At 50.0% G+C, this 25,327-nt stretch overlaps 2 protein-coding genes across 3 annotated transcripts in view; one reads left to right on the top strand and one right to left on the bottom strand.

Moving 5' to 3' along the window:
- Nucleotides 1-562: 562 nt before the first annotated feature.
- On the bottom strand, nt 563-18,572 carry LOC101948287 (early activation antigen CD69-like). 2 transcript variants are annotated; one of them, XM_005312669.4, is made up of 6 exons: nt 18,114-18,572; nt 7,102-7,397; nt 3,860-3,946; nt 2,792-2,973; nt 1,933-2,036; nt 563-1,025 (listed from the first exon to the last, which is right to left on the bottom strand). In XM_005312669.4, exons 2-6 carry the CDS (start codon nt 7,229-7,231, stop codon nt 908-910), a joined length of 621 nt encoding a protein of 206 aa, XP_005312726.2. In that variant the 5' UTR covers nt 7,232-7,397; nt 18,114-18,572; the 3' UTR covers nt 563-907. The 2 variants fall into 2 exon arrangements, with proteins under 2 accessions (XP_005312726.2, XP_042701272.2); XM_042845338.2 differs by lacking the exon at nt 18,114-18,572 and adding an exon at nt 10,606-11,300.
- The window catches only part of LOC101947741 (C-type lectin domain family 2 member D-like), a 75,030-nt gene continuing 59,757 nt past the window's right edge, over nt 10,055-25,327 (top strand). The window contains exons 1-3 of the mRNA XM_005312667.5: nt 10,055-10,567; nt 13,737-13,786; nt 13,877-13,907. The gene's annotated coding sequence lies outside the window, so the exon portion shown is untranslated. The remainder of the gene's footprint in view (nt 10,568-13,736; nt 13,787-13,876; nt 13,908-25,327) is intronic.

Raw genomic sequence — 25,327 nt, 5'->3', positions numbered from 1 at the left:
TCCCAGTGGGGGCTTTACCCCAAAGCCCCACCCTCGCTCCATCTCTTCCTGCCCCCCTCCCCCGAGGTCCCTCCCACCCACCTGCCACTTGCTCCTCCCCTGAGAGCCTCCCGCTAGCCGCTCGCTGATCCGCAGCCAGCCCTGCAGATTCCGGAACAGCTGATCCGCAGCCAGCCAGGGAGCCGTGGAGCCATTGTGGCTGGCGGGTGCTGAACGCCCCCTATTTTTTTCCCGTGGGTGCTTCAGCCCCAGAGCACCCATGGAGTTGGCACCTATGAGCTGGACCTAGGTACAGAGAATCCCCCTGCAACAGTTTTCCCTCTGACAGCTCGCAGACCGCAAGGACATGGAGTTGAGAGTCTGTCTGGTGCTTCCGAATTTGCTGAAATCTTGAAAGGTTTCAGAGTAGCAGCCGTGTTAGTCTGTATCCGCAAAAAGAAGAACAGGAGTACTTGTGGCACCTTAGAGACTAACAAATTTATTAGAGCATAAGCTTTCGTGGACTACAGCCCACTTCTTCGGATGCATATATGTATCCGAAGAAGTGGGCTGTAGTCCACGAAAGCTTATGCTCTAATAAATTTGTTAGTCTCTAAAGTGCCACAAGTACTCCTGTTCTTCTTTTTGCTGAAATCTTCGTACCACTGAGGAAAAAGCAGATGCGGAGAGGCTCTGGACCACCTTCACTTGCCCAGAAACACGATACAGCACATCACTACCGCCCCCACCCCCCTGCTGCCGTAAAAACATAAAGTGCATTTTAAAAAAATGTGTCACGTTCCATCTAAATTGATACAAATACGTTAGGTAGAAAAGTCGGGGCGGGGGTGCGTGTGTCCCTGTGCATACAGTAGCCACTTCAGTTGAGCTCTGACGTCTCCGCTTGCCCTTGCGCTCCATTCTCCTCTCACGCCGTACGTCCGGCAGGCTTGCTGCAGATCCAGTATCGCACCGTGTCGCACCAAGAAGAGGTGACGGCTTCATCGTTCAGATACGCGCACTCACCCTGTGCTCTGACTTCAAACCTGCATTACAAGCACCACGGAATTAAAGTCAAGGCTTCGTGGTCTATGCAGCACAGCGGACAGAAAGCAAGCAGCAACGGCCTCTACATTATGTCCCACTGTCCCCTTTTGTATAGTCCAGTTAGCCCAACATCCCTGGTTATGGTTCACATTAAACGCTGCTCTCCAATTTTTAATTTCAGTGTGATGCAAAATTTTGGTGCAAAGTTCCAAACACAATTGTCAAGGGAAACTGGGAAGTTTAAGCAGCTAGGTTAGGGAAAGCTGGGGCATTTCTTAACTAGGAAAATACTGGGTTTTGGGGCCCAGCAAGCAGTTGAAACGTTTGTCACCGGGAAGGGGATGCATCCCCTTTGTCTCTCCCCATTTTGGGGACATGAAGGAGAGGACTAAATTTGAGGAAGGGGGTTGAATTCTTCTTTCACAAACGCCAGCAATCCGTGATCGCAACTATCTGCCCCAGGATCTGGGACTTCATCCAGTGGCGATGGGGAAGTCTGCTGGCTTGATGCTTCTGTTAAAATGGTCAACAGCAAAACAGTTACGTGTGGATGTTGAAAACGGCCTTAGTAGGGTTGGGTTAAGTCCAGCTGTAATCAGCGGAGCTATTAAGGCTTGTCTCAGAGCTATCACAACAGCAGTTCTGTCCGTTTCCTCGGGGATATGTTTTACTATTGGAAACAGGTCAACGTAAAGCAAAGAACTAAACTGGGCCCTGCCTCCAGCCAGCACCTACCTGCTCCCTGCAGCTCTCAGCGGAGCAGCTGGCTGGCCTTTGAGCTCAGCCTGCAAGTCACCTGATCCTCTCTTGCAATCCCTGGCCTCAGCCCCATCAGCTAACCAGTCACATTTATAGCCAAGCCAACTTCCCTGTTAGGGCCCCCCATTGACGAGAAAGAGAACTCACCAGCGATTGAATTCGGTGCCGTTGGTCCATTTCCAGGGCTGGCCCGGTTCCCTCCGGAGGCCGATCCAGTGCTCAGAGAGGCCCTTATGGCGCTTGATAAAAGCCTTTCCAAAAGAGGGAGTGAAAGATATTATTTACCACGAGCTGCATTCAAGTCTCTCCGTGCTGCTGACGGGGCCTAGTGCAATCTGCAATGCTGTTCTAGCTGCCAGCGACAGCAAAACCTCCTTGTTAAGGTTGTGGCTGGGGCCTTACCAAATTCACGGTCGTGAAAAACGCGTCACGGACCATAAAATCAGACCTCCTCTGTGAAATCTAGCTATGTGGGGGGAGGAGCAGGGCTGGGGATGCCCAAGCTGGGGGCTATTACCGTGTCCCCATCTCCAGCTGCTAGTCCCCGGGATGCGGTGGGGCAGGACTTATTCCTCCCTTGCACAGCTGCTCTCAGGGGAGATCAGTCCCCCTCCGGGGACCTCCTCCAGCTGCAGGAAGCTCCAGCGCTGGGCAGAAGCTCCAGGGCTTCCTGCAGCCGTAAGAGATTGGCAGAGGTGGAGGTGGATCTGATCTCCCCTGTGCTGCTGGGAGCACCCTGCAGCTGGGGGAGGTACCCAGAGGTAGGTCTGATCTCCCCCGTCAACTCCCGCCCGCAAGTAGCTGTGCAGGGGACGCTCAAGTCCTGTCCCTCCCCAGCCAACCCGGGACTAGCAGCTCGGAGCCTCGGGGAGGCTGGGGAGCTAACAGCAGCATGGGGGAGATCAAACCCACCTCCACCCCTGGGGGGGCAACAGGGAGGCAGGGGGGAGGCACAGCACTCGAAAGTCTGGGGACTACTGCTTTAAAGTCTGAAAGGGTCTCTCACCATTTCTTGCGGGGTGTCGATCGCAGCCAGGGAGGCACCGAAGGAGGAGCAGTTGCTCTGGCTGTTGTTCCAGGTCCCTTCGGCCTCGGAGAAATAGTAGCATTTCCCTCCATACCCGACCCAGCCGTCTGGGCAGCAGTGGGCAGCAACCGGAGGATCAGGGCAACCTGAAAACTTTACTCCTGAAAATGAGAAAGTCAAAAAGGGTCAGAGATTCTCTCCCTCTCTGTCTAGGAGGGGGGTAAGGGGCAATAAATGTTCTCAGAACCAGAGACCCCCATTAAACCAAGAATAGTGCAGCTGCTGTTCCAGGCCTCAGTTTCCCTCTCCAAGGTTGGTCTCCTCAGCTTCCCAGCCACTGCTCTGTGCTGCAGATGTAGCTTCGCCCTCCGTTCAAGCCCACAACAAACGTATCCCCTTCCAGGTTGCCGAGGGTCCAAATTAAGAAGTCCCAAACAAACAAAGATGTCCTGCCGAATCTCAGGACTTCCCGTCAGCTCACCCTCTCCACCCAGTTCCCAGCCCTTTTCCTTACAGACCCTTGCTCAAGGCCTTCCAAGGGAGCCTGGCTGCCTGGTCCCTGTGGTTCCAGCTCTCAGTCCCTTTATAAGGCCAAGTGATTAAGCTCTCACTTGACCCTCCCTCAGGCTAGGAAGCAACTAATTAACTATGGCAGGAGTGAGGCTGGCCCCATCTCCCCTTAAAGGGACCAGTTGCCCTGTGACACCTAGATGCCATTTCATGTTACTGATTGTCACAGCGATTCCAGACCCTGTTTATGGTAAACCTCTGACCCCCTCTACCATAGGCGCCAACTTCCTGCATTCCCGGGGGTGTGTGCTCGAAATACAATCCTTTCATTGCAGAGGGGGCACAGGGATGGTCACCCATGGGTAACACTAGAGAGCTGATCTAAAGAGCCAGTGATGAAGTACTCCTGTTCTTCTTTTAGTGATGAAGTAGTAAGTCGGAAGGAGCGGAAGTTGGAGGCTGGGGAGGTGTGACTATGTGACTGTGATCGCTCCAGGGCGAAACAGGAAGTGCAGAGACTGAGGGCTGGGAACTCACCAGCCAGAACAATGATGATAGTGATCAAAATTACGAAGACGCCAACTAGAGGAGCACGTTTCTTGAACTTGCGGTTACATGAATCACCTAAAATAGGGAGAGAAAAACAATAAGTGCTCTTTGGGGCAGCGGTGTTATCTAAATAATAATGGGAAATGATTTGATTTCCAGTGAGACAAGGAGTGTGAGGTAATAGCTTTTATTGGACCCATTTCTGTTGGTGAAAGAGACAGCATTCAAGCTACACAGAGCTCTTCGGTTCTGTGTAAGCTCAAAAGCTTGTCTCTCTCAGCAACAGAAATGGGTCCAATAAAAGATATCACCTCACCCGCCTTGTCTCTCTAATGTCTTGGGACCAACACGGCTACAAGTACATTGCAAACAACAGTCGTTGATTTCTGTATCTTCTAGAGACTCCAACTGAGATCAGGCCCCCATTATGCCAGGTGCTGCACAGACACACAGAGAGAGACAGTCCCTGCCCCAGCTGAGATCAGGGCCCCATCGTGCCAGGCGCTGCACAGACATACAGGGAAAGACAATCCCTGCCCCAGCTGAGATCAGGGCCCCGTCGAGCCAGGCGCTGCACAGACATACAGGGAAAGACAATCCCTGCCCCAGCTGAGATCAGGGCCCCGTCGAGCCAGGCGCTGCACAGACACACAGGGAGAGACAGTCCCTGCCCCAGCTGAGATCAGGGCCCCGTTGTGCCAGGCGCTGCACAGACACACAGGGAGAGACAGTCCCTGCCCCAGCTGAGATCAGGGCCCCGTTGTGCCGGGCGCTGCACAGACACACAGGAAGAGACAGTCCCTGCCCCAGCTGAGATCAGGGCCCCGTTGAGCCGGGCGCTGCACAGACACACAGTGAGAGACAGTCCCTGCCCTAAAGGGCTTACAATCTAAATAGACAAGACACATAAAGGAAGGTTTACTTTCCCCATTTGACAGTTGAGGAACTGAGGCATAGAAAGATTAAGTAACTTGCCCAAGGTTAAAAAGGAAGTCAGAGTGAGGAATTGAACCCAATTCTCTTTAGTTTCAATCCAGTGCCTTAACCACAAATCCCCACAGTTTAGGGTGACCAGACAGCAAATGTGAAAAATCGGGACAGGGGTGGGGGTAATAGGAGCCTATATAAGAAAAAGACCCCAAAAGCAGGACTGTCCCTATAAAATCGGGACATCTGGTCACCCTACCACAGTTTCTCTAGAAAAGCACATTCCCTACTCTTAATCCACAGCACGGCCCTAGCTTTTTGAGTTGTTTGTTCCCAGGTCTCTGTGTCTAAACCACAGAAAGTACTTCAGGTCCACGTGTTACCCGGGGTCTTTCAACCCAGAGCTCTTAGTAACTTTTACTCTGTGCGAGGTGGTGTCAGGAAATACAAAATCTCTCCGTACACATGCTGGGCAATGACCATTCCCAGAACAAGGCACAGCCTTCCGGCAGGGGTCCTGATCTCAGCCTCCAGGTGCTGTGGTAATATAAACAACAACAATGTCGGGATCCGTTCTGTTATCAGAGATCCAGGATAGGGTGCAGGACACTGTTTCTCTTGGGAACTAAGGCATTAACTACACACAAAATGTGTATTCCTTTAACGATGCCAGTACAGCCCCCCTCGCGTGAACACATTTATACAGGTATCAAGGTACCATAAGCTTTTTCTACAGGTGACAACCCCATCTTTGCCAACCACACCAGGAATCGAACCACAGCCCTCCGGCGCTGAAAGCAGGAGCGGATACAGCTTGAGTCAAACTAGCATAGTGGAGGCAGGAACAGATTCCAGTCCCCTGTGGATCTGGCACAGGGGGGACCTGTAACACACACTGACCAGAGCAGTGGTTCTCAACCTGCAGCCCAGTCAGCACAGAGCTGCCGCCCATGTGACATCCTCAGGGCCATACAGGTAGTATGGGATGCGGCCCACAATGGCAAATAGGTTGAGAACAGGGCCGGCTTTAGGCCGATTCAGCCGATTCGGCTGAATTGGGCCCCGCGCCAAGAGGGCCCCGCGCTGCAGCTGTTCACCCCGCCCCCAGCTCACTTCCCCCTCCTCCCCTCCCCTGCACGCCCCGCCCCCTCCCCTGCTTCCCGCGAATCAGAGATTCGCGGGAAGTCTGAGACTAAGCAGCAGGGGCGGGCCGGCCGGCAGCACGAGGTAAGCTGGGGTGGGGGCGGGAGAAGGGCTCCGGGGAGGCGCGGCCCGTTCCCACAGGCCCCAGCACGGCCCCCGTGGCCCGGCTCCGGCCCGGTCCCCACGGCTCGGGCCCCCCCGTCCTCCCCCGCGGTGCGGCTCGGGTCCCCCCCGGCCCCCCTGCGGCGCGGCTCGGGGCCCCCCGGCCCCCCTGCGGCGCGGCGCGGCTCGGGGCCCCCCGGCCCCCCTGCGGCGCGGCTCGGCTCGGGGCCCCCCGGCCCCCCTGCGGCACGGCTCGGCTTGGGGCCCCCCGGCCCCCCTGCGGCGCGGCTGGGCTCGGGTCCCCCCCGGCCCCCCTGCGGCGCGGCTCGGGGCCCCCCGGCCCCCCTGCGGCGCGGCGCGGCTCGGCTCGGTCCCCCCCGGCCCCCCTGCGGCGCGGCGCGGCTCGGGCCCCCCCGGCCCCCCCCGGCGGCATGGCTCGGGTCCCCCCGGCCCCCCCCCGGCCCCCGGCGGCGCGGCTCTGGTCCTGGGGGCGGGGCTTGCAGCAAGCCCCGCCCCCAGGAATTGGGCCCCGCTCTTGCTAAAGCCGGCACTGGTTGAGAACCACTGGACTAGAGAGTTACAGAGGGTCCTGTGGCACCTTTAAGACTTAGTCTTAACGGTGCCACAGGACCCTCTGTTGCTTTTTACAGATTCAAACTAACACGGCTACCCCTCTGATACTGGACTAAAGAGTTGCATACATACAGACCAGAATAAGAGAGTCCACATGGGGGTTGTACCGGGGTAGGTATCTCCGTTTACATTCACATCTTAGCATATACGGGGATAAATTTCCCATGTGGCCAAGCCCTTAGTCTCTGTCTCTCCCACTAACCATTTCCTAGAGAGAGAGGGTTCAGGGTGCTTGTCTACACGGGAGAATTTACTGGTATAGGTCATGCCGGCAATATTATACCACAATGGTTATACCGGGATAGCGCCCCATGGAGATACATTTATTCTAGAATAGGAGTGTCCACACAGGGAGTTATACTGGTATAACTATAATGGTATAATTATACTGGTAAATTTCTCTGTGCAGACAAGCCCTAAGTTACCTGGTTCGTCTCCTCTGTCCAGGTGTCCATTACAATTAAGAGGCTCCGTCAGCTGCTGTTGCTGCTGAACAGAATTCTCTCCTCCTCCCTCTGCGTTTTCACTGCCGCTAAGATGCTCTTCCATTTGCATTTCCCCCTCAGAACGATCTCCGTGTCCTCTCTCCGAAAGGCTGCGCTATGGACACTGGTGCATGGGCCGGGCTCCCCCTTTCACTGTCGCGGAGTCTGAACTGGAGGCGGCAGAGTCCAGAGAGCTGTAGAGATTCCAGCCTCCGATCTCCTCACCTCCAAAGGTTCTGAAATCACAGATATGGGACACTGGAAGGGTTAGTGACATTTGGCATTCGGTGCTTTGCTGATCAAAACAAACACCCACAACTTTTAGCAGTAGAATAAATCTGACAGTTAATAGTATACTTAATCCAAGGGTACTTCAGGATAGAAGTGTCAAACATCTGGCCTCTCTGATGAATTTATGTGCCTTGCAGGATGCATTCAGATAGACCAGAACCTCATCTTTCATTAACAAAAAAGTAAAACCTCATGGTTGGGAAGAAAACCTTCCAAAGGTGACCCAAGGGTAAATCAGTTCAGTGTTATCTGCCTCAGGGTCAGCAGAGAGCCTCAAACTATGACTCGATAATGACTCGAGAATTCCCCATAGCCCATTTAATCCCATTGGCCTGTCAGCTCTAAAGCCCAATATTGACACCGAAGTGTCAACATTAACTATGTCATCCGAAGAAGTGGGCTGTAGTCCACGAAAGCTTATGCTCTAATAAATTTGTTAGTCTCTAAGGTGCCACAAGTCCTCCTGTTCTTCTTTATGTCATCACTGATCATTTTAGCAGATAGCAGTGTGGGAAGAGGCTGGGAATTATTGCCGGGAAGGAAACACAGAGAGAAGAATGGAGGAGAGACAGGGGAGAGAGAGAGAGAAAGGGCTTTTCTATAGGCGCACGTTGCATCAGTATAACCAGAGGGACGAATTTAAACCAATTTAGTTAACCTGTGCAAACTCCTGAGTGGATGCTCTTAGGTTTAAACTTAAATAAGAGCAGAAGTAGCAGTGGGCCCAAACGTGAGGATATTTTCTCATTGAAGGATACTGAATAAGGCAGTGAGTAGGGTGACCATACGTCCTGTTTTTTGACAAAAACGGGCATTTGTCCTGTTTGCTCTTCCCAACTGATCAGAGCCCCGACCCCTATCCACACCCCTACCCCCAGCCAGGCCCCCAGGCCTCCACACCCTATCCAACCCCCCTCCGCTCCCTGTCTCTGGACTGCCCCGCCCCCTATCCACACCCCTACCCCCAGCCAGGCCCCCAGACTCCCACACCCTATCCAACCCCTCCTGCTCCCTGTCCCGACTGCCCTGACCCCCATCCACACCCCCCGTCCCCTGACAGGCCCCCCAGTCCTCTACACCCTATCCAACCCCTCCGCTCCCTGTCCCTGGACTGCCCCGACCCCTATCCACACCCCTGCCCCAGCCAGGCCCCCACACCCTATCCAACCCCCCCTGTTCCCTGTCCCTGGACTGCCCCGACCCCTATCCACACCCCTGCCCCCAGCCTTGTCCCCTGACCGCCCTCTCCCAGGACGCCCTGCCCCTAACTGGCCCTCTGGGACCCCACCCCCTATCAACCCCCCACCCAAAGCCCCCTTCTGAATGCGGCCCTGCAAACGTGGGTGGAGGACTCAGAAGGAGCAGGGGCAGCCGAGCAGCCGGAGAGAAGCGACGGTTTCCCCTTCAAAGCGCCGCTTCTGTCCGGCCAGGTGCGCGGCCGTCCTGTGCCCCTCCTGAGTCCTCTGCCCGCGCTCCCGCCTGCTCCCCGGAGGCTGCGGGGGAGCCTCCCTCCCTGCTCTCCTGCCCAGCACGCCCCCATGGCACGGTGAGGTGAGGCTGCGGGGGAGAGGGAACAGCTGGGGAGCCTCCCGGGCCGGGAGCTTGGGGGCACCGGGCAGGACGGTCCCGCAGGCCGTAGTTTACCCACGGCTGAGTTAGCAGCAGGAGTGCATACACAGGAGACCGACAGAGCTTGTGCAGTCCACGCCGCCATGGCTATGCGGCTATTGTCACTGGAGCTAGCTCTGGTATTCTAGCTAGGTACGTCTTCACAAACCGCAATCACACCTCCCAGCTGCAGTGTAGACGTAGCCTAAACCCAAGGCAAGAGGCAACAGGTGAAGCACAACTGCACAAGGTACCAATGACATAGTTATGAACCGTGGGTTAGGCAACGGTCACAGCATTCCCGCTGTCTGACCCCGGCCAAGTGTTCTGTAAGCAACAGGGCAGGAATCTGGGTGTTTTTCTTCATGCCCCAGCTACTGGCATCTGTGATTATCTCAGCTTTCGTTAAAAAAACAACCCCAAAAACACCCGCAAAGCGTCTAGCTCTCCTGCTCCACGAGAAATACTTGACAACATGATGCGAGTGCAGCTACAGGCTAGGAAAAGACCCGCATGGATTCCTTTTAAAAAGAATTCATCCTTTTTATGCCAATCTCGTGACAATGTGTGATTTCTGGACACTGGGAGTTGGTGATACCGTCTCTTCTCCATGCCACCCAGCCACCACACCTCACCCCTTGCAGCTCAGCCCCGCCCCTCTCCCCCCTATGCCACCCAGCCCTACCCACTCCGTGCCACCCAGCCACACCTCACCCCATGCAGCTCTCCCCCCCTATGCCACCCAGCCCTACTCACTCCGTGTCACCCAGCCACACCTCACCCCATGCAGCTCAGCCCCGCCCCTCTCCCCCCTATGTCACCCAGCCCCCACACGTAGCCCCGCCCCTCCGGACTCCCCGGCCACACAGCCTAGCCCCTCCCCCCTCCATGCGGCCCCGCCCCCTCGCAGTGCCTCACTCTAACGCGCAGGCGCAGTGTCAGTCAGGTGCCGTTTCGGCTTTGCATTCTGTCCCCTTCGTCTCCCCGTAGGACGGTCGCCGCCGCCGCCGCCATTTTGGTAGGGGCATCGGCCGGGCCTGGGAATCCTCCGTCGGGTCCGCGATGATTCACACAGCAGCCCCCCCCTCCTCCCCCCCGCCCGACAAGGCGGAGCTGCCCCGCCCCGAGGGCGGAGGGGGAAGGTGGCGGTGGGACCCAGGCGTCCTGCCCGGAACACGAGCACCTCACAGCGCCCCCCCCCCCGCCTTCACTCCGAAAGCGGCGGGTGAACCCCCAAGGCCGCCCCCCGTCAGTGTGGGGGGGATCGAGGGTTCATCCACTTCACCTCCCCAGAAACAGAGGTGCACCCAACCCCCCCCCAGGATTCGTGCAGGAGGAGGAAGGGGGGTCTCATCCCCCGCCCCCCCCATCCTCTTCTCGCACTACACGACACGGGCAGCGCCGCTCCTAGACGGTGAGAAAGTTACCACCTTTCTATCAGCTCCCGCTGCAGCGCCTGTGACCCATCACATCTCACCCGGATCCTGCCTGCAACTCCCCCGGCTCGGTAATACCCTGCTCCCGAAACCTCGCTCCTTCGCTTACCTGAACCCCGCAGGCGCATCCTTGCCCCAGCCTTGTAATACAGCCCCGTAAAGGGGTTAACCTTAAACAGCATCCGAGAAAAGACCGAGTGAGTGAGAGTCCCCGTGAACTGTCATAAATCACTTACAGGGGGAAGCCACAATGAGTCGCTCCTTTCATAGCCAGTTGTGAAATAGTCTCAGTTTGAAAAAGTGTGAAGCGATGTGGGACAGTGCAAAATATGGGTCTTGAAAGGGTCTCATCCAAGTGTGTGTGGGGTGCCCCTCAGGACACAGGTGTAGAAGGGGTTGGGATGGATTTGCTATCCCCCACCAGTGTGAAATGGGGGATCTGAGGGCAGGGCCGGATTAACTCTCCTGTGGGCCCAGGGCTATTAGATTTTGTGGGGCTGCAGGAGATTTGGAGTGGGCTGGGGCAGGGGATTGGGGTGCAGGAGGGGGTGAAGGTCCAGCTGGGGTGTGGGGCCAGGGATGGGATGGGGTTGCGGTGCAGCAGGAGGTTTGGGCTCTGGGAGGGAGTTTGGGTGCAGGAAGGGGCTCCAGGCTGGAGTAAGGGGTTGGGGGTGCAAGAGCACGTGTGGGGTATAGGCTCCGGCCGGGAGGCGCTTACCTCGGGCAGCTCCTGGTCAGCGGTGCAGCAGGGCTAAGGCAGGATCCCTGCCTGCCCTGGCTCCGCGCTGCTCTGCTCCCCGAGGTGGCTGGCATGTCCGCCGACTAGGCAGAGGGGCCAGGCTTCTCTGCGCGGTCCACCCTGCCCATGCCTGCAGGCGCTGCCTCCGCAGCTCCCATTGACTGTGGTACCCAGCCAATGGGAGCTGCGGAGCTGGCGCTGGGGGAAGGGGCAGCGCGCAGAGATTCCCTGGATGCCCCTTGCCTAGGGGCTGCCAGGGCACATCGGTGAGCCGGTGCTCGCGGCTCCAGCCCCAGGGTTGCGGGAGGTTCAGGAACTGATGTCCAGCCCATGGTGCAGAGACTTGCTGCGGGCCGCATCCGGTGTACGGGGCCCCCCTTAGTCCGAGTCCCTAGGCTGCAGTCCCTAAAGCCCCTGCATTAATCCGGCCCTGTCTGAGGAGGTCCCAAATGGATTTGAGTTTGAAGTGATTTTTACACCTTGAGGGCATTTGGGTATGTAAGCAAATGTAGGCAGGGAGTGAGGTCCTTAATCCTTCTCTGCCAGAGGTAGATTCATCAGGCATCTTCCCCAGATGTAGTGTGTGTTTGGAGTTTGATTCCCCCTACATCAAATGTCATCTTAACGAATGTTGGAAAGTATGGAAATGCAGAGTTAAGTTCATCTAAATAACCTGAAATCTGTCCCATGTCCCCATCACCCCAGTCTGTCCTATCCATGACATGGGCCCTTTCCCTTGGAATTTCTGCCCCCCGGCTTGAATTTTTTGACTTTCCTGGCACACTGCAAAGCTCATATGCACCGAGGGTGAGATTTGTGGCTAATGGGAAAGTGCACTGGGGGATTTTAAGGTGCCTTGATCACATCTGGTGATTCAGTGCTGTGTGTGGGAGGAAGTGATGCCACTTTGGTCACCTTTACTTCATATCTCCTATGCCCATGTGTTTTGTACATGTGTGTTCAGCCCAGGTCCTGTTTGGCATGAAACTTGTTTAAATCTGAAATCTAAATAAAAAAATAGGTACATGCTGGTGACAACTGTCAGAACTAGTTGACATCTTAATGGCAGTTTGTCATGGTCCCTGGGAACACAAGCACTGTACACTTTAGTGGCTGGCTGTGGACTCTTAAGAAGTCTCCAGTTTTCAGGTGTTGGTTTCATTAGCTATATCCCCCATAGTTTATGGAGCAGGATACGTGTAATTGAATCACAAGAGTATACAGGATTCAGGGCTTCGAGGATAAAATAGAGTCTAGCCTCTTGTATATAATAAAAGGTTAAAATGGCTGTGAAACTCGATGTGGCTGGTCTGAGGGAATAATAAGGGAGAGATGGGAAGAGGCTGGATAATTTTTGCTGTGTAACTGAAGTGTAAGAGGAGAGAGAGTGCTTGGGAAATTGGGCCTTCTCTTCACTAGGAACAAAAAGTGTGTTTAACATGTGTTAGGTGTTAGCACCTTAGTGCAGACAGAACAATTTGTATTTTAACATGTGTTAGCTGGGCAAAGTAAAACCTATGCCACCTCCAGTGGTTGATCCCCACCAGCTAACACGTTATTATATTAGGGTTTTAACACGTCTGCAACACACCTTTTTTCCTAGCGAAGACCAGGCCTTGGAAAACAGTCTGATTATGTAGGCGGGTAGATACAGAAACAGAGTTAAGGCCGTTTGTGGGAACCTGAACTCTTTACTTCAATGCTGTGCAATTTTTTAAAGTTTTCCCTTAACTGAAAAACTTCCTGTTTCGTTTTTAGAAATGTCAGACATTTTATATTAATAAAAAACGTGTCACTGATTAAAGCTCAGGGCGTGGGTACATAATTTTAAGAATTTTTCACTTGACCAGAGCTCAAAGAGCCAGGAAGGATGTCGCTGGGAGCTCTGTGGCACACCATGCTCTGTTAGATGGCTGGTTGCGTGCTCCGTGCACAACAAACTCAGAGGCAGGTCCTGTAAGCACTGCCAACGCTAGGCTGTACAGGCTCCAACCCTGGGTGGATTCCCTTTAAATACACCCAGTAAGCAAGGGGAAGGAATCTTTTGTAGGGCTAGCAGGAAAGAAAAGGTGAAAATACCCTAAGGCATTGGCCCCAGAGCCTACAAACATTTATGACAGGTTTCAGAGTAGCAGCCGTGTTAGTCTGTATCCGCAAAAAGAAGAACAGGAGTACTTGTGGCACCTTAGAGACTAACAAATTTATTAGAGCATAAGCTTTCGTGGACTATGCATCCGAAGAAGTGGGCTGTAGCCCACGAAAGCTTATGCTCTAATAAATTTGTTAGTTTCTAAGGTGCCACAAGCACTCCTGTTCTTCTTTTTATAAACATTTAAACACCCGCTTAACTTTATGCACACGAGTAGCCCCACTCAATGGGATTGTTCATACATTAAGTCAAGCACATGCAATGCATAAGTATATGTATAGCTCCATCCCTAGACTGTCTCAGTTAAGCTTTGGGTGTTAAGTTTATTAATCTCCTGCTTCTGGTGTTTCAGGAAATTCCCCAGGCGCATGGAGGCAGACACCCTGAGCAATTTTTGATCATGTAAGTGTCTTTTCATAATTCTCCTCACTCAAACCTCAATTCAAGCCCTAGTTCTCTATTCAACTGATTCGGATATTTCTCTCTCCCCAGGCTCAACGTCGGCTATGTCTACACTACCACGGTAAGTCGACCTACGCTACGCAACTCCAGCTACGTGGAAGGTGGTACCTATAGTTGAGGCTGCAGAACAGTTTTCTTTATAAACCCAGTTTTTCAGATACTTCACTTCTTGAACTTTTGCAGGTTTCCCAAAGTGGAGAAGGCACAGACTAAGGTGTGGTTTAGTTCTAAATATTTATTGTTGTTTATTATTTATATTGTGGCAGCACCAGTCACAGACCAGGACCTCATGGTGCTGTTTTTAGCATTAATTTAAAAGGGGGTTGCTTAATAGGTGGAGATATAGGTTTGCTATATCCTATCCATAAGGAGGTAGGAACATAATGTGAAATTAGGTCTGGTTGTCTGGTTGAAGCCATGAATACCTCCCTCTAATGAGCAGAGATCAGAAATGAGTCTGTCTGTGGTTGGGATTGATTTTCAGGAATGCTGTGTTAGTGTGAGATTGCTGGAAGGTTTTTCCTATTTTAGGGTTTTCTACTGCACTCATCACCATACTATCTAAGTTGTTGTTACTGCTTTGAAGGGTGAGTTTTCTCTTCTCTGTGAAAGCAAAGAATCCTCTGTCATACTGAGATCCCTCTTTGTTTTGATGGTTATTGCTTTGAAGTTCTCTTTTTCTTGGTGGAAACATTGTCATACTGAGATTCCTATGTGTATTGATGGATTATTTATATATTGCTGTCTTACAAATCGTTGTTATTATTTGAGGTTGCCTCTCATGTTCCCACCAATGGGTAAGAAGTCCTTGGGTAGTTGAACCCTTTCAGAATTATGCTCATTGGGAACCTCATGGCCCTTATGGCACGAGATTGTATCAGGGATGTGGCCCTTATCACTGCATTTCCTTCCTTTCGGTGGGTGTCTCTTTATTCCTGCAGTCTAGTTTGACCAGACTTCAAGCCCCTTTGTACCTTTAATTTGATAATCGGGTATGTCTTCACTGCAGTGTTAACCCAGGTGACTGGCACTGGGGTCTGAGCACCTGGTTTAGCCTAGACTGGGTGAGATCAGCCACACTGGAAAGCTATACTCAAATCACTATGTTCTGGTGGGGCACTCACTTGTGTGAGTCACTAGGACTTCTGGGGCCATATCCCATGGTTCTTTGTGCTGCAGGAAGGTGAGCTATTCTATGATTCTTTGCCAGTGAGTTGTGGGAGAACTTGTCCCCCCTGCGGGGCATACAGCAGGGATTGTGTGAACCCTCTGGAGGACTTTCAGCATTGGAGTGGCTTGGCCTGTATCCTCACTACAAAGTAGGCAGGTTACCAGACCTAGTGAAGTGAGCACCTAGGCTTTTGCCTGTAGCCCCAGACAGGCCAACTAGCCTGGGTTTAGAGCACCACCAAACTCAGGTTAGAATTTTGTGTATGTGTCCGGGACAGGGGTTGGGGCAACATGTGAGTAAAAGCCCGAGTTAGCTCTGCAGTGACAACACACCCTGAGTCATAAGATGGCTGAAGTGTGCAGCAGCATTAATCTGACTTGATGCCACTCTAACAGACTATGGTGGGTGCTTTTAAAGACAAGAAAAGCCAGTTACTGGTGACTAACATCTTTTTATTAAAAATTATGATGAGACCAAATCTGCGGAAGCTGGATGCAGATAATTCTCAGGATAGAAATGGCTTGGATCTAATAATTCATCTGTGCCAAAGAGTTAATATTTAAATGTTCTCTCTTTGGCTTTTCCTCAGAAATGTTGTTGTTCTGATTATGATGCCTAATGACTTGTATAGTTGTATCACCCTATGAAATGAATGTGCTGGAATCTTTCCTCACCTGGGTATTTCTAAAAATATTTTGTGTCTGTGCTATTTCTTGTCGGACTTCACCGAGGAAACATGCTTTTAATTTTGGATAGTAGTATATAAATGTTTCTACCATTTTCTGGTCTGCACTTAAAACTTACCAACCCAGCTATATTGGTCAGGGGTCTGATTCTCCCTCCTCACCCCACCAAACAACCTAGGTCAACAGAGCTCCCTGGGTAGATTGCAGCTAAACCAACAGTTTAGCTTATTTCCTTTGAGGAAGAGGTGTTACTGCACTGCTAGACGTACCTGCTTCTGGTGGTGGGCATGTGTCTGCACCAGAGGGCTATGCTGGCACCGCTACAGCAAGAGAGCTGTGCCAACAAGCTCCGTAAGCATAGACACAATCCCAGTTTGCTATGTCCGTTTGGAATTTGATGCTTAAATTGTAAGATATTGAGATTCTCTTATGAGAGGCTGCCTGTTTCCTCGGTTTGTTTCTCTGGTATAGAATTTTGTTGTATGGGTCTAGTTGTAAACTGAGAGAAACGTTGCATTGTAGCTGCCTTCCCGAAATATGCAATGCCGTGCGTGTGTGTGTCAGTCAGTCAGGCAAGACATTTGCAATCTAAACCCTGATTCTGCAAGCTCTTAAGCTTTATTTACTTAACTAAGCATAAATAATCCCACTGATTTCAATGGGGCTATGCATGGGCTTCACTTAACCCCACTGAAATCAATGGGATTACTTATGTCAGTTGTTCTCAAACTTTTGTAGTGGTGACCCCTTACACACAGCAAATCTCTGAGTGCGACTTCCCTTATAAATTAAAAACACATTTTTTTTATATTTAACACTATTATAAATACTAGAGGCAAAGCGGGGTTGGGGAGTGGAGGCTGGCAGCTCGTAACCCTCACTTATTAACCTTGCAACCCCCAGAGGGGTCATGACCCACTGTTGAGAACCCCTGATTTATGTGCTTAAAGTTCATCGTGTCAGAGTTTGCAGGAATGGGGTTGTGATTTGCGAGGTTGGTGACAGTGGGTCTGTCCCTTGGTGTAAGACCTCATTGGTTTAGGGCAGCGGCTGTGTAGAATACATTGGTGTGTGTGTGTGTGTGTGTGTGTGTGTGTGGGGTGGGGGTGGGGGGATAGCCTCTGAGAATGTGTATTTTGGAGCCATACATTTTACTGCTGGATTTTGGCTGTTGCCAAAAGTTGTCACTTTCTCAGTGGAGGTTTAAGAAATTGTTTAGAAGACGTGGCTATGGTGAGATATTAAGAACGTTTGTGACTTTTGAAGCAATTTATTCAGATTTAATGTGTTTAATAATCTGTGTAATTAACTCAATTGTAATCTCTCTCCAACAATTTTGAAAGGGGGAAAACACTTTTTAAAAGATGTTACAAGATTTCTTTTCACTCATATCTTTTGTGGTGGTTTTGTGTCTATTACATGTTGCCACTTAAGATTTTCCGTTAGTCTTTGTGCTTTAGCAGTAATATTACGCAATCTTGGGGAAACTCTGGGCCCACTGAAGTGAATGTGAGTTTTGCCACTGAGTTTACCTTGCCATGAATTTGGTTCTCTTTTCTGAGAAGCAATCGTGAGTATAGCATAGCAGCTTCTGTTGCAATTTGATTTTTTTTTTAACTACAGTTTTTGCAAACCTTTATCTGCATGATTTGTGGCAGGTTTTCATTCTCATGTGAATGTGTTTAGCAATGCCGAATATGTATGTCTAAGAATACTATGACAAGACTCTAAGAAAAGCTTTCGGAATCCATCGCGGATTATTAGAATAGATTTTGGGGTTGGGGATGATTTTTTGGCCTGTGGGACTTGCCTCCAAACTAATTGGAAACGGGGTAGAGAAATGCTGAGTGGGAATGTCGTGGAGAGTTTTAGATCTGTGATTCTTAACAACACATTAAAGCATAAAAGTGGATATTGACCTGTTTCTGTTTGCGGTGTGGTTTGAGCGGGGATAGAGACTGTGGGTTGCTCAGGGCAGGGAGGTTGCTGCGATGTGTTTAATTGGTTAGAGGGGGGGAATTGATTGCCGGAGTTAAGAGAGTGGATGCGAGGCCCAGAGGCGGTTCGAGATAAGCTGATAAAGTAGCAGAGGCGGCCTGGGTTAAAACATAACTCTATGCAGGCATGCTGGTGCTTAGATCAGGTCCTAGCTCAGCACGCAGAGCTGCCGCCTGTACGGGGTGTGATCCCGCGGCGGGAGGATGCGGGGGCTGCATCCATCCATCCATCCAGCCACGCTCGGTCTGGCGCCAGGTTCCCCATCTCCCTCCCGACACGCGCTGCACCCGGCCGGCCTCCCGGGGCAGGGGAGCAGCAGCCCTGCCTGCTCTTAGCTCCTAACGCCAGGCTCAGCTGTCCCGGGCACTGCTGGTTAAAGGGCTGCCCCCGCCCAGCCCCTCTCCCCCGTTACCTTCTCGCCGCTGGAGCTGGCAGATCCCCGGGCACAGCCCCGCAGCTGGGGCCGCTCCACGCGATCGCTCCTGGAGCCTGAGAGGGAGATGGGCGGGCCCGCCCGGCTGCCGCTGGACTTCAGTAGATGTTTCCTCCCTCCCCTCTCCTTGAGATTTCCACTTTCCTGATCCCAGTCGGGGACTTCGCCGCTCCCTCTTTCTCCCTGCCAATTCGGGGTGCGTCCCCCTCTCCCCAGTGGGTTACGGGGGGCAGAGAGGAATTCCCATTTCCTGCAGTAGCGATGGAAGCACCCACATCAGACCCAAGGGCTCCCCTCCCTTCAGTCCTACATATACTGTGTAACTGCACTGCACCCACGAGTGTAGGACCCAGGAGTTCAAGGGCACTGCTCACGGTCCCGACCCTACTTCCTGTATTTGGGTTTGTACAGGATGGGGGCCCACAGCAAGGCATGTGAGAAGTGCTTTCTTGTGGCTAAGGGAAAGTCCCCCACCTCACGGGGTAAGGTGCAGAGGGAAAAGTCCGTTCTCTGTCTCTATTGCTAGGGGACTTTTTCCCCCTAGCTAACAGTTGTAGCAAGAAAACCTGGCTGTAGTTTGAAGATGCCACTAATGATAGAAAGAAATGATCCTCACTGCCTAGGGGATAGGTATCTTGTTACTCACACCAGTGCCGGTACCTAAGACCATACAGGTGTAAGTCCTTGTTGTAACTTCACTGACATTCACTGATATTTAAACAAATAAAAACAAAAAGACCCCAAACAAATGCATAATGCAGCCATTCAACTGAATGGAAAAATAACCTTGCCCTAAGTAGAGTTTCTGTGTCCCCAAAAGGGAAAAGACCCCATTAAGACCACTAGGGAACTTGTTATTCCCATCACTGTTTCCCTGCTGAAGGCGTTGTGATATTACAGGGATGGGCAGTGGTAAAAACCCCGAGATAGAGAGCGAGATTAGGAAAGGTTCAAGGAAATCTTTAGCTGTTACCACTCAAGAAAGAGATCTCGGGGTCATTGTGGATAGTTCTCTGAAAACATCCACTCAGTGTGCAGGGGCAGTCAAAAAAGCGAACAGAACGCTGGGAATAATTAAAAAAGTGATAGATAATAGGACAGAAAATATTATGTTGCCTCTATATAAATCCATGGTACGCCCACATGTTGAATACTGTGCGCACATGTGGTCGCCCCATCTCATAAAAGATACATTGGAATTGGAAAAGGTTCAGAAAAGGGCAACAAAAATGGTTAGGGGTATAGAACGGCTTCCGTATGAGGAGAGATTAATAAGACTGAGACTTCTCAGCTTGGAAAAGAGACGACTAAGGGGAGATATGATTGAGGTCTGTAAAATCATGACTGGTGTAGAGAAAGTAAATAAGGAAGTGTTGTTTATAGGGTGACCAGTTGTCCCGATTTTATAGGGACAGTCCCGATTTTGAGGTCTCCTTCTTACATAGGCTCCTATTACGCCTCCCCCCCCCCATCCCCGTCCTGATTTTTCACACTTGCTTTCTGGTCACCCTAGTTATTTACTACTTCTAATAACACAATAACTAGGGGGTCACCAAATGAAATTAATAGGCAGTAGGTTTAAAACAAATAAAAGGAAGTATTTATTCACACAATGCATAATCAACCTGTGGAACTTCTTGCCAGAGGATGTTGTGAAAGCTAAGACCATAACAGGGATCAAAAAAGAACTAGATAAATTCATGGAGGATAGGTCCATCCATGGCTGTTAGCCAGGATGGGCAGAAATGGTGTCCCTAGCCTCTATTTGCCAGAAGCTGGGAATGAGCAACAGGGGATGGATCACTTGATGATTACCTGTTCTGTTCATTTCCTCTGAGGCACCTGGCGCTGGCCACTGTCGGAAGACAGGATACTGGGCTAGATGGACCTTTGGTCTGACCCAGTCTGGCCGTTCTTATGTTCTTTGTTCTTATGAAACCAGATGCAGAAATGTTCTAAAACTGCGGAACTAGGTAAATAGCCTGTCCTAATGCATTTAACAAATGTATAATACAACCACAGGGAACAAATAAAGAGGACGCTTAGAAGGTTTTCAGAGTTGCAAGTCTGGGAACGTGTATCTTTTTTGGAGGAAATGGCATGCCCACATTTTAATGCAGGTGCTGCCTCCTACTCCCAGTGTGACCTGACACAACATAAACGTGCCGTGCTTCAGTTTTCCAATCTGTAAAATGGGGATGGTGGTAATGACCTAGCCCACTGCTATGTTGTGAAGACTTCTTCAATAGTGGGCCAGATTCGTGAGAGGTATGTGCTAAGTCTGATCATTGCTGAGTTTGTTTAACCCACCACCACATAAAGTAGCTCTGTCTGGGCCTGTCAGTATTGCCAACTTTCATGATAACATCATAAGTCTTATGATATTTAGTGTTTTCCTTACAGCTACAGCTCCTGGTGTCAAGTAAAGACAGAATCTTGACTTTCATTTTAAAAGAAAAAGTAAATCTCTAGCCCTCTGTGACTGCATGTGACGGCTAAAGGCTCAAAAACCAGAAGGCAAAGAAAGAACCCACCATGTATTATTATTAATCCCATGATTTTTGGAGGCCTGCCTCCGCGTTTTTGAATCCTTGGGGCTGGCGATGCTGAATAAAAGTGGCGTGTTTAAAACTTGACAACTAACACGTCTTAAAATGCCAATGCAGACAGGGCAGGTTGCATTTTAACATGTGCTAGCTGGGGGTAGCCTATGGTTCACCTTGACCAGCTAACACATGTTGAAATACAATGCGACCGATCTACACTAGAGTTTTAAACATGTTAGCTCTCACGCTTTTCAAACACCCCTTTTATCTTAGCATGTGGACAGGCTCTCTGAAGTACTGGTTAAACTCCCCCAGTACAGGTGGGCTGCTTATTTCCTGAATTGACTGACTTCGTGTGAAAACTTACTGTTGAGTGTGAAGTGAAGAAAGTGCATCAGTTGTGGTAACCACAACAGTGACATAAAAGATTGTTAAAGGAAATAAGGAAAGCCGTGAGCTCCGTGCCCTTCCTGCTCTGTCAAGCAAAGACAAAAATAGAGAAGATCTTTGCAGAGTAAGATCACACTCAGGCATTGACGCCATTTCAGATTTTGGTACGGGGGGGGACAACTTTAACCGTGATTGCAGGGGCTACTTAGGCAACTGAAAACTCTAGGGTTTTTTTTTCAGACAATAACTTAGAAATGATCTCTCTCTCCCTCATATCTCTAATACTCAGCTCTAACACTAACACGTTCTAATATCTTGTGTCATGTCACTTAAGGGACACTGGTTAGGTTTAAAAATTTAAACTATATTCTTACTCTTGAATACAACAATTGTAGAAAAATCTAGCTTACTTTCTATCATTTAGGCCACTTACTTTTGGAAGTTCACCAAGCTTGGAATAGATCATTTAACTCTTGAAAACATCCTACTAGGGTAAGGCCCCGTGAGTTTATACTTGCACCTGCCAGGGGTGTTACCATACTACATATAATAGACCAGAAACTGACTTTAAACAGGAATGAAACCAACACTTTCAAGTTACTTTCACCGTATTGCCAACCCCAAATGTTTAAAAAACATGAGTCAGGCTCACGAAAAATCATGAGACTGGCTTAAAAATCATATTATGTAAAAGTAATAGATTTGGGGTTCTTTTTATTTGCCTTCTGCTTTTTGAGCGTTTAGGGTGCACTGGGGTCACATTGTGAAAGCTTTCTCCACAGCTACAAGGGCCAGAAACTTACTTTTTCTTTAAGAATGAAGGCTGAAATCATCACATCTCCACTTGACTCCAGGAGCTGGGGCCTTAAGGAAAACAATAATTATCATGAGACTCATAACAACATCATGAGAGTTGAAAACACTGCTTTCACTTCTGTTTAAAGACTAGTTACTTTCCTGAAGGGCTCTTAAGAAAAACACTACGGTGGTTGAGTTGCAGTTCTCACAGGAGAATACTTAAAACCAAACACCAAGAAAATTCTACATTTTAAAGTTGAGAAAAATGGAGTCTTATGAGATAAATCAGGGCCACTGCAGGCAGGAAAGGAAAGGAAAATAAACAGGCCCAGGGGCTCAAGAAGAAAGAGCTGTCCAGAAAGAAAGTTGGAGGGTCAAATCTTCCAGTGCTTAATCATTGCCATCAGCGCCTCCACTCATAGATATTAACGTGTTCAATAATTATACGCTTCATACTTAAATATCTTGAGCCACCTTGTCCAGGGCTACACATTTTATACGCATTGGCTCAGGGACTATCTTTTGTGGTATATTCTGAACAGTGCTGAGCGTACAGATGGTGTCAGTGAATAAGAACGGCCATACTGGGTCAACTAGGCATCCTGTGGGGTTTACAGAGCACCTAGCCTTCTAGGCGCTTTTGAAAATCCCACTAGGCACCCCTGCACTTAGCCAGTTCCTGAAGCCCTTACTCAGTTTTCATCTAGTCAGTGCTCAGGTCGCCCTTGTCGACAACTAGCTTCTCTTGATTAAGCTAAATTCAGCAATAGAATTAAACTAAGTTGACATAAGCCTGTTGTAAACCGTTTTAAGAACGTTGCACCAGTTTAACTATATTTAGTTAAAAACCAATTCTGGTTAAGCCAGTGTGCGTAGCCTAGGTTTGATTCTGATCGTCTGTTGACTTCAGTGGAATTTACTCCTTATATGCCCAGGGTGAGCAAGAGGAGAATCAGGCCCAGGGGCTCCAGTGCGGTTGCTCCCGATTCACACTGAGAGCGAATAAGAAAAGAATTCGGCCCAGTGACTCTAATGAGAGGATAGTCCTGAGTGAGGACTTAGGTAAGATATTGAGGACTCATGATTGGGCTCACAGACTTCAATGATCTCGCTGGGGTGGGACTGTCTGCAGAACTGAGGGGCTGGAAGGGAAAACTTCTGAGGCTGCCGAGGGATGGGGCAGGTCCCAGAATTATTCTCTGATTCTTCATTTTAAAAAAAAGGAAGAAAGACTGTGCTTTTTTACAGCATGGTCCGGGACTGCCGTAGCCTTCAGAATAAGATTCAGTGTTTGGGACTAGAACTGTAGACTATAGTAGTGAGATGTTTTCTCACTGGGCGAGGGATACATCAGGGGGTGTGGGAAAAATCTCATCCCTCACAATGGAGTCTCCTGATTCTTTGTCCTTTTCCGCCCTAGTATTATTCCGGATTGTAACTTCTGGTGCCCATAGTGCATGGGGGTGACTCCTTTGGTGCTCTCTCGCCCAGCTTGTCTGGACCATTTTTTATTCCCCACAGTAGCTGGTCTGCCTTGTTTTCTGAAGTCTTATTGCATCCCAAAGAGGAATCACTGACACCTCAGTTCAGGGAGAGTACAAATGGGTTCTGCCCTTATGATAAAAAAAACCAACAACCCCACAACCAAACTAATCAATAAGACCTCACAGTAATGTCTGTAAACATAGAAGTCCTGGTATCAGGTTATGTACCATTAATGTTGAGTATTGTACTTCCTTATAAGCATGTTTCCACCAGGACATGTAGCAGTCTGTATTAAATATCAGTTCTATTTCATGCCCAGCCTGGTAAGTTGCATTTTGGTGATTTGTGATTGGACTCACTGTGGGGCTCTTGTGTTGGACACGTAGAATATCCTGAATTGTTATCTAGCCAACCTATGTCACGGGCCACTGAGCTGATTTTCCCCATTCCCCTCCTTTTGCAGACTAAACTGAAAGAAGTTCCCTCTGTGCTAACGTTAACCCCGTTCTTCACTATTTTTGAACTGGAAATTGGCCCAATAATTGAAATGAAAAAACTTCGCAGAGAATCTGACAAATTATTCCCAAAGGTGGGAGTGACCAAATCTATTAGGATGTAAAATCTTTACACTGGGGAGGGGAAAAGTGGTCACGTAGATAATTTAGGGTTCCATTGAAATCGATGGGAGAGCTGTCATTGACCTCAGTGGCAGGCCCCCAATGGATTACACATTTAGGACCTGATCGAAAGCCCACTGAAATCAGCAGCGATATTTCCATTGGCTTCAATGGGCTTTGGATGAGACCCTTTTCTAGCTCCTTAAAAGAAGGGTTTCCAAAGCACTAAAACCTGGCGAGGTTTTCAAAAGCGACTGGTGTCCTTGGGTGCCCAACGTGAGAGCCCTTAAAGAAGCCTGACTTTCAGAGGGTGGGTACTCAGCACTTTTTGAAAGCAAAGCCCCTTTCAGGTGTCTCAGACTGGGACCCCAATCACTTGCCAAGATTTTTTTTTTTTAAGTGGCCACCACTCTCAAACTAGACACGTGCTCCTGGCCCCATTGAAAGGCCAGCTGACCGAAAGGGAAGCAGGAGTGGGCTGTGTAGGTAATAAAAGAAGCATCTCAAGCACCACTGAGATGCAGCCAGTTTTGGGGCTATAGGAGGTGGTGGTTAACAGTGCATTGCAACAGAGTGCTTTATGTACTAGCAAAAGAGAGGTATGGAAAGGAACTGAATTGATCACAAGAATGCACCCAAAGGGAATAACAAATACCCAAATAAGACTTGTTTGGAACAGAGCCCATTTCGGCTCTGAGTAATGAGGAAGCCTCTTGGTGATATTTTGGTAAGTTTGGGCGTGAATTGAGCAACAGAAAAAAAAATGCTGGTGCTAAAGGCACACTCTGCCTCGCCTCATGCAAAATAAAATCTCTCGAGAAACTTGAGTCACTGGGGTTTAAAAGCAGGCGGAGTGACACCTGGGCTAAAAAGCAGAAAATCCAAATAATACTAGCAAGGGCTTTTTCTGTAGCTTTGGGCGCTTTTCTGTCTGTAGCACTTGGTATTTATTTCCCCCCCTTTTCATGATGATGCCCTCACAAAACACAGACTGTCACAGTTCTTGACACACTGGTTTGCTCGGAGTTCTAGAGCTAGAGAAGGTAGAAACTGACATAAAGCTCTTTACTGTCTCAAAAGAAGTTCTGTGTTTCATACAGGGCTGCCCAGAGGATTCAGGGGGCCTGGGGCAAAGCAATTTCGGGGGCCCCTTCCATAAAAAAAAGTTGCAATACTATAGAATACTATATTCTTGTGGGGGCCCCTGCAGGCCCATTCCCCCCCCCCCTCCCCGGGCGGCCCTGGTTTCATACTGTGGATCCTAAAGTGATGAGACTAGATCAGAAGAGCTTTGGGTTAGAGCTAAGGGTTTAAAGGCTACAGTCTTAAGGGGGTTTTATTTTTTAACGTCTGTGGA

The sequence above is a fragment of the Chrysemys picta genome, chromosome 12 (genome assembly GCF_011386835.1).
Source record: "Chrysemys picta bellii isolate R12L10 chromosome 12, ASM1138683v2, whole genome shotgun sequence".
In the NCBI taxonomy this organism is placed as follows: domain Eukaryota; kingdom Metazoa; phylum Chordata; order Testudines; family Emydidae; genus Chrysemys; species Chrysemys picta.
The sequence above is the reverse complement of the archived record's forward strand: the minus strand, read 5'-3'. Positions and strand labels throughout refer to the sequence as shown.

Bases quoted from the DNA above. Each gene is read 5' to 3' on its own strand.
- LOC101948287 (XM_005312669.4), bottom strand. From the start codon at position 7,231: ATGCAAATGGAAGAGCATCTTAGCGGCAGTGAAAACGCAGAGGGAGGA. The intron at 3,947-7,101 runs GTAACTTAGGGC...TCCCTATTTTAG, and splicing joins GGACAGAGGAGACGAACCAG to GTGATTCATGTAACCGCAAG. The intron at 2,974-3,859 runs GTGAGTTCCCAG...TCTCATTTTCAG, and splicing joins TATCATCATTGTTCTGGCTG to GAGTAAAGTTTTCAGGTTGC.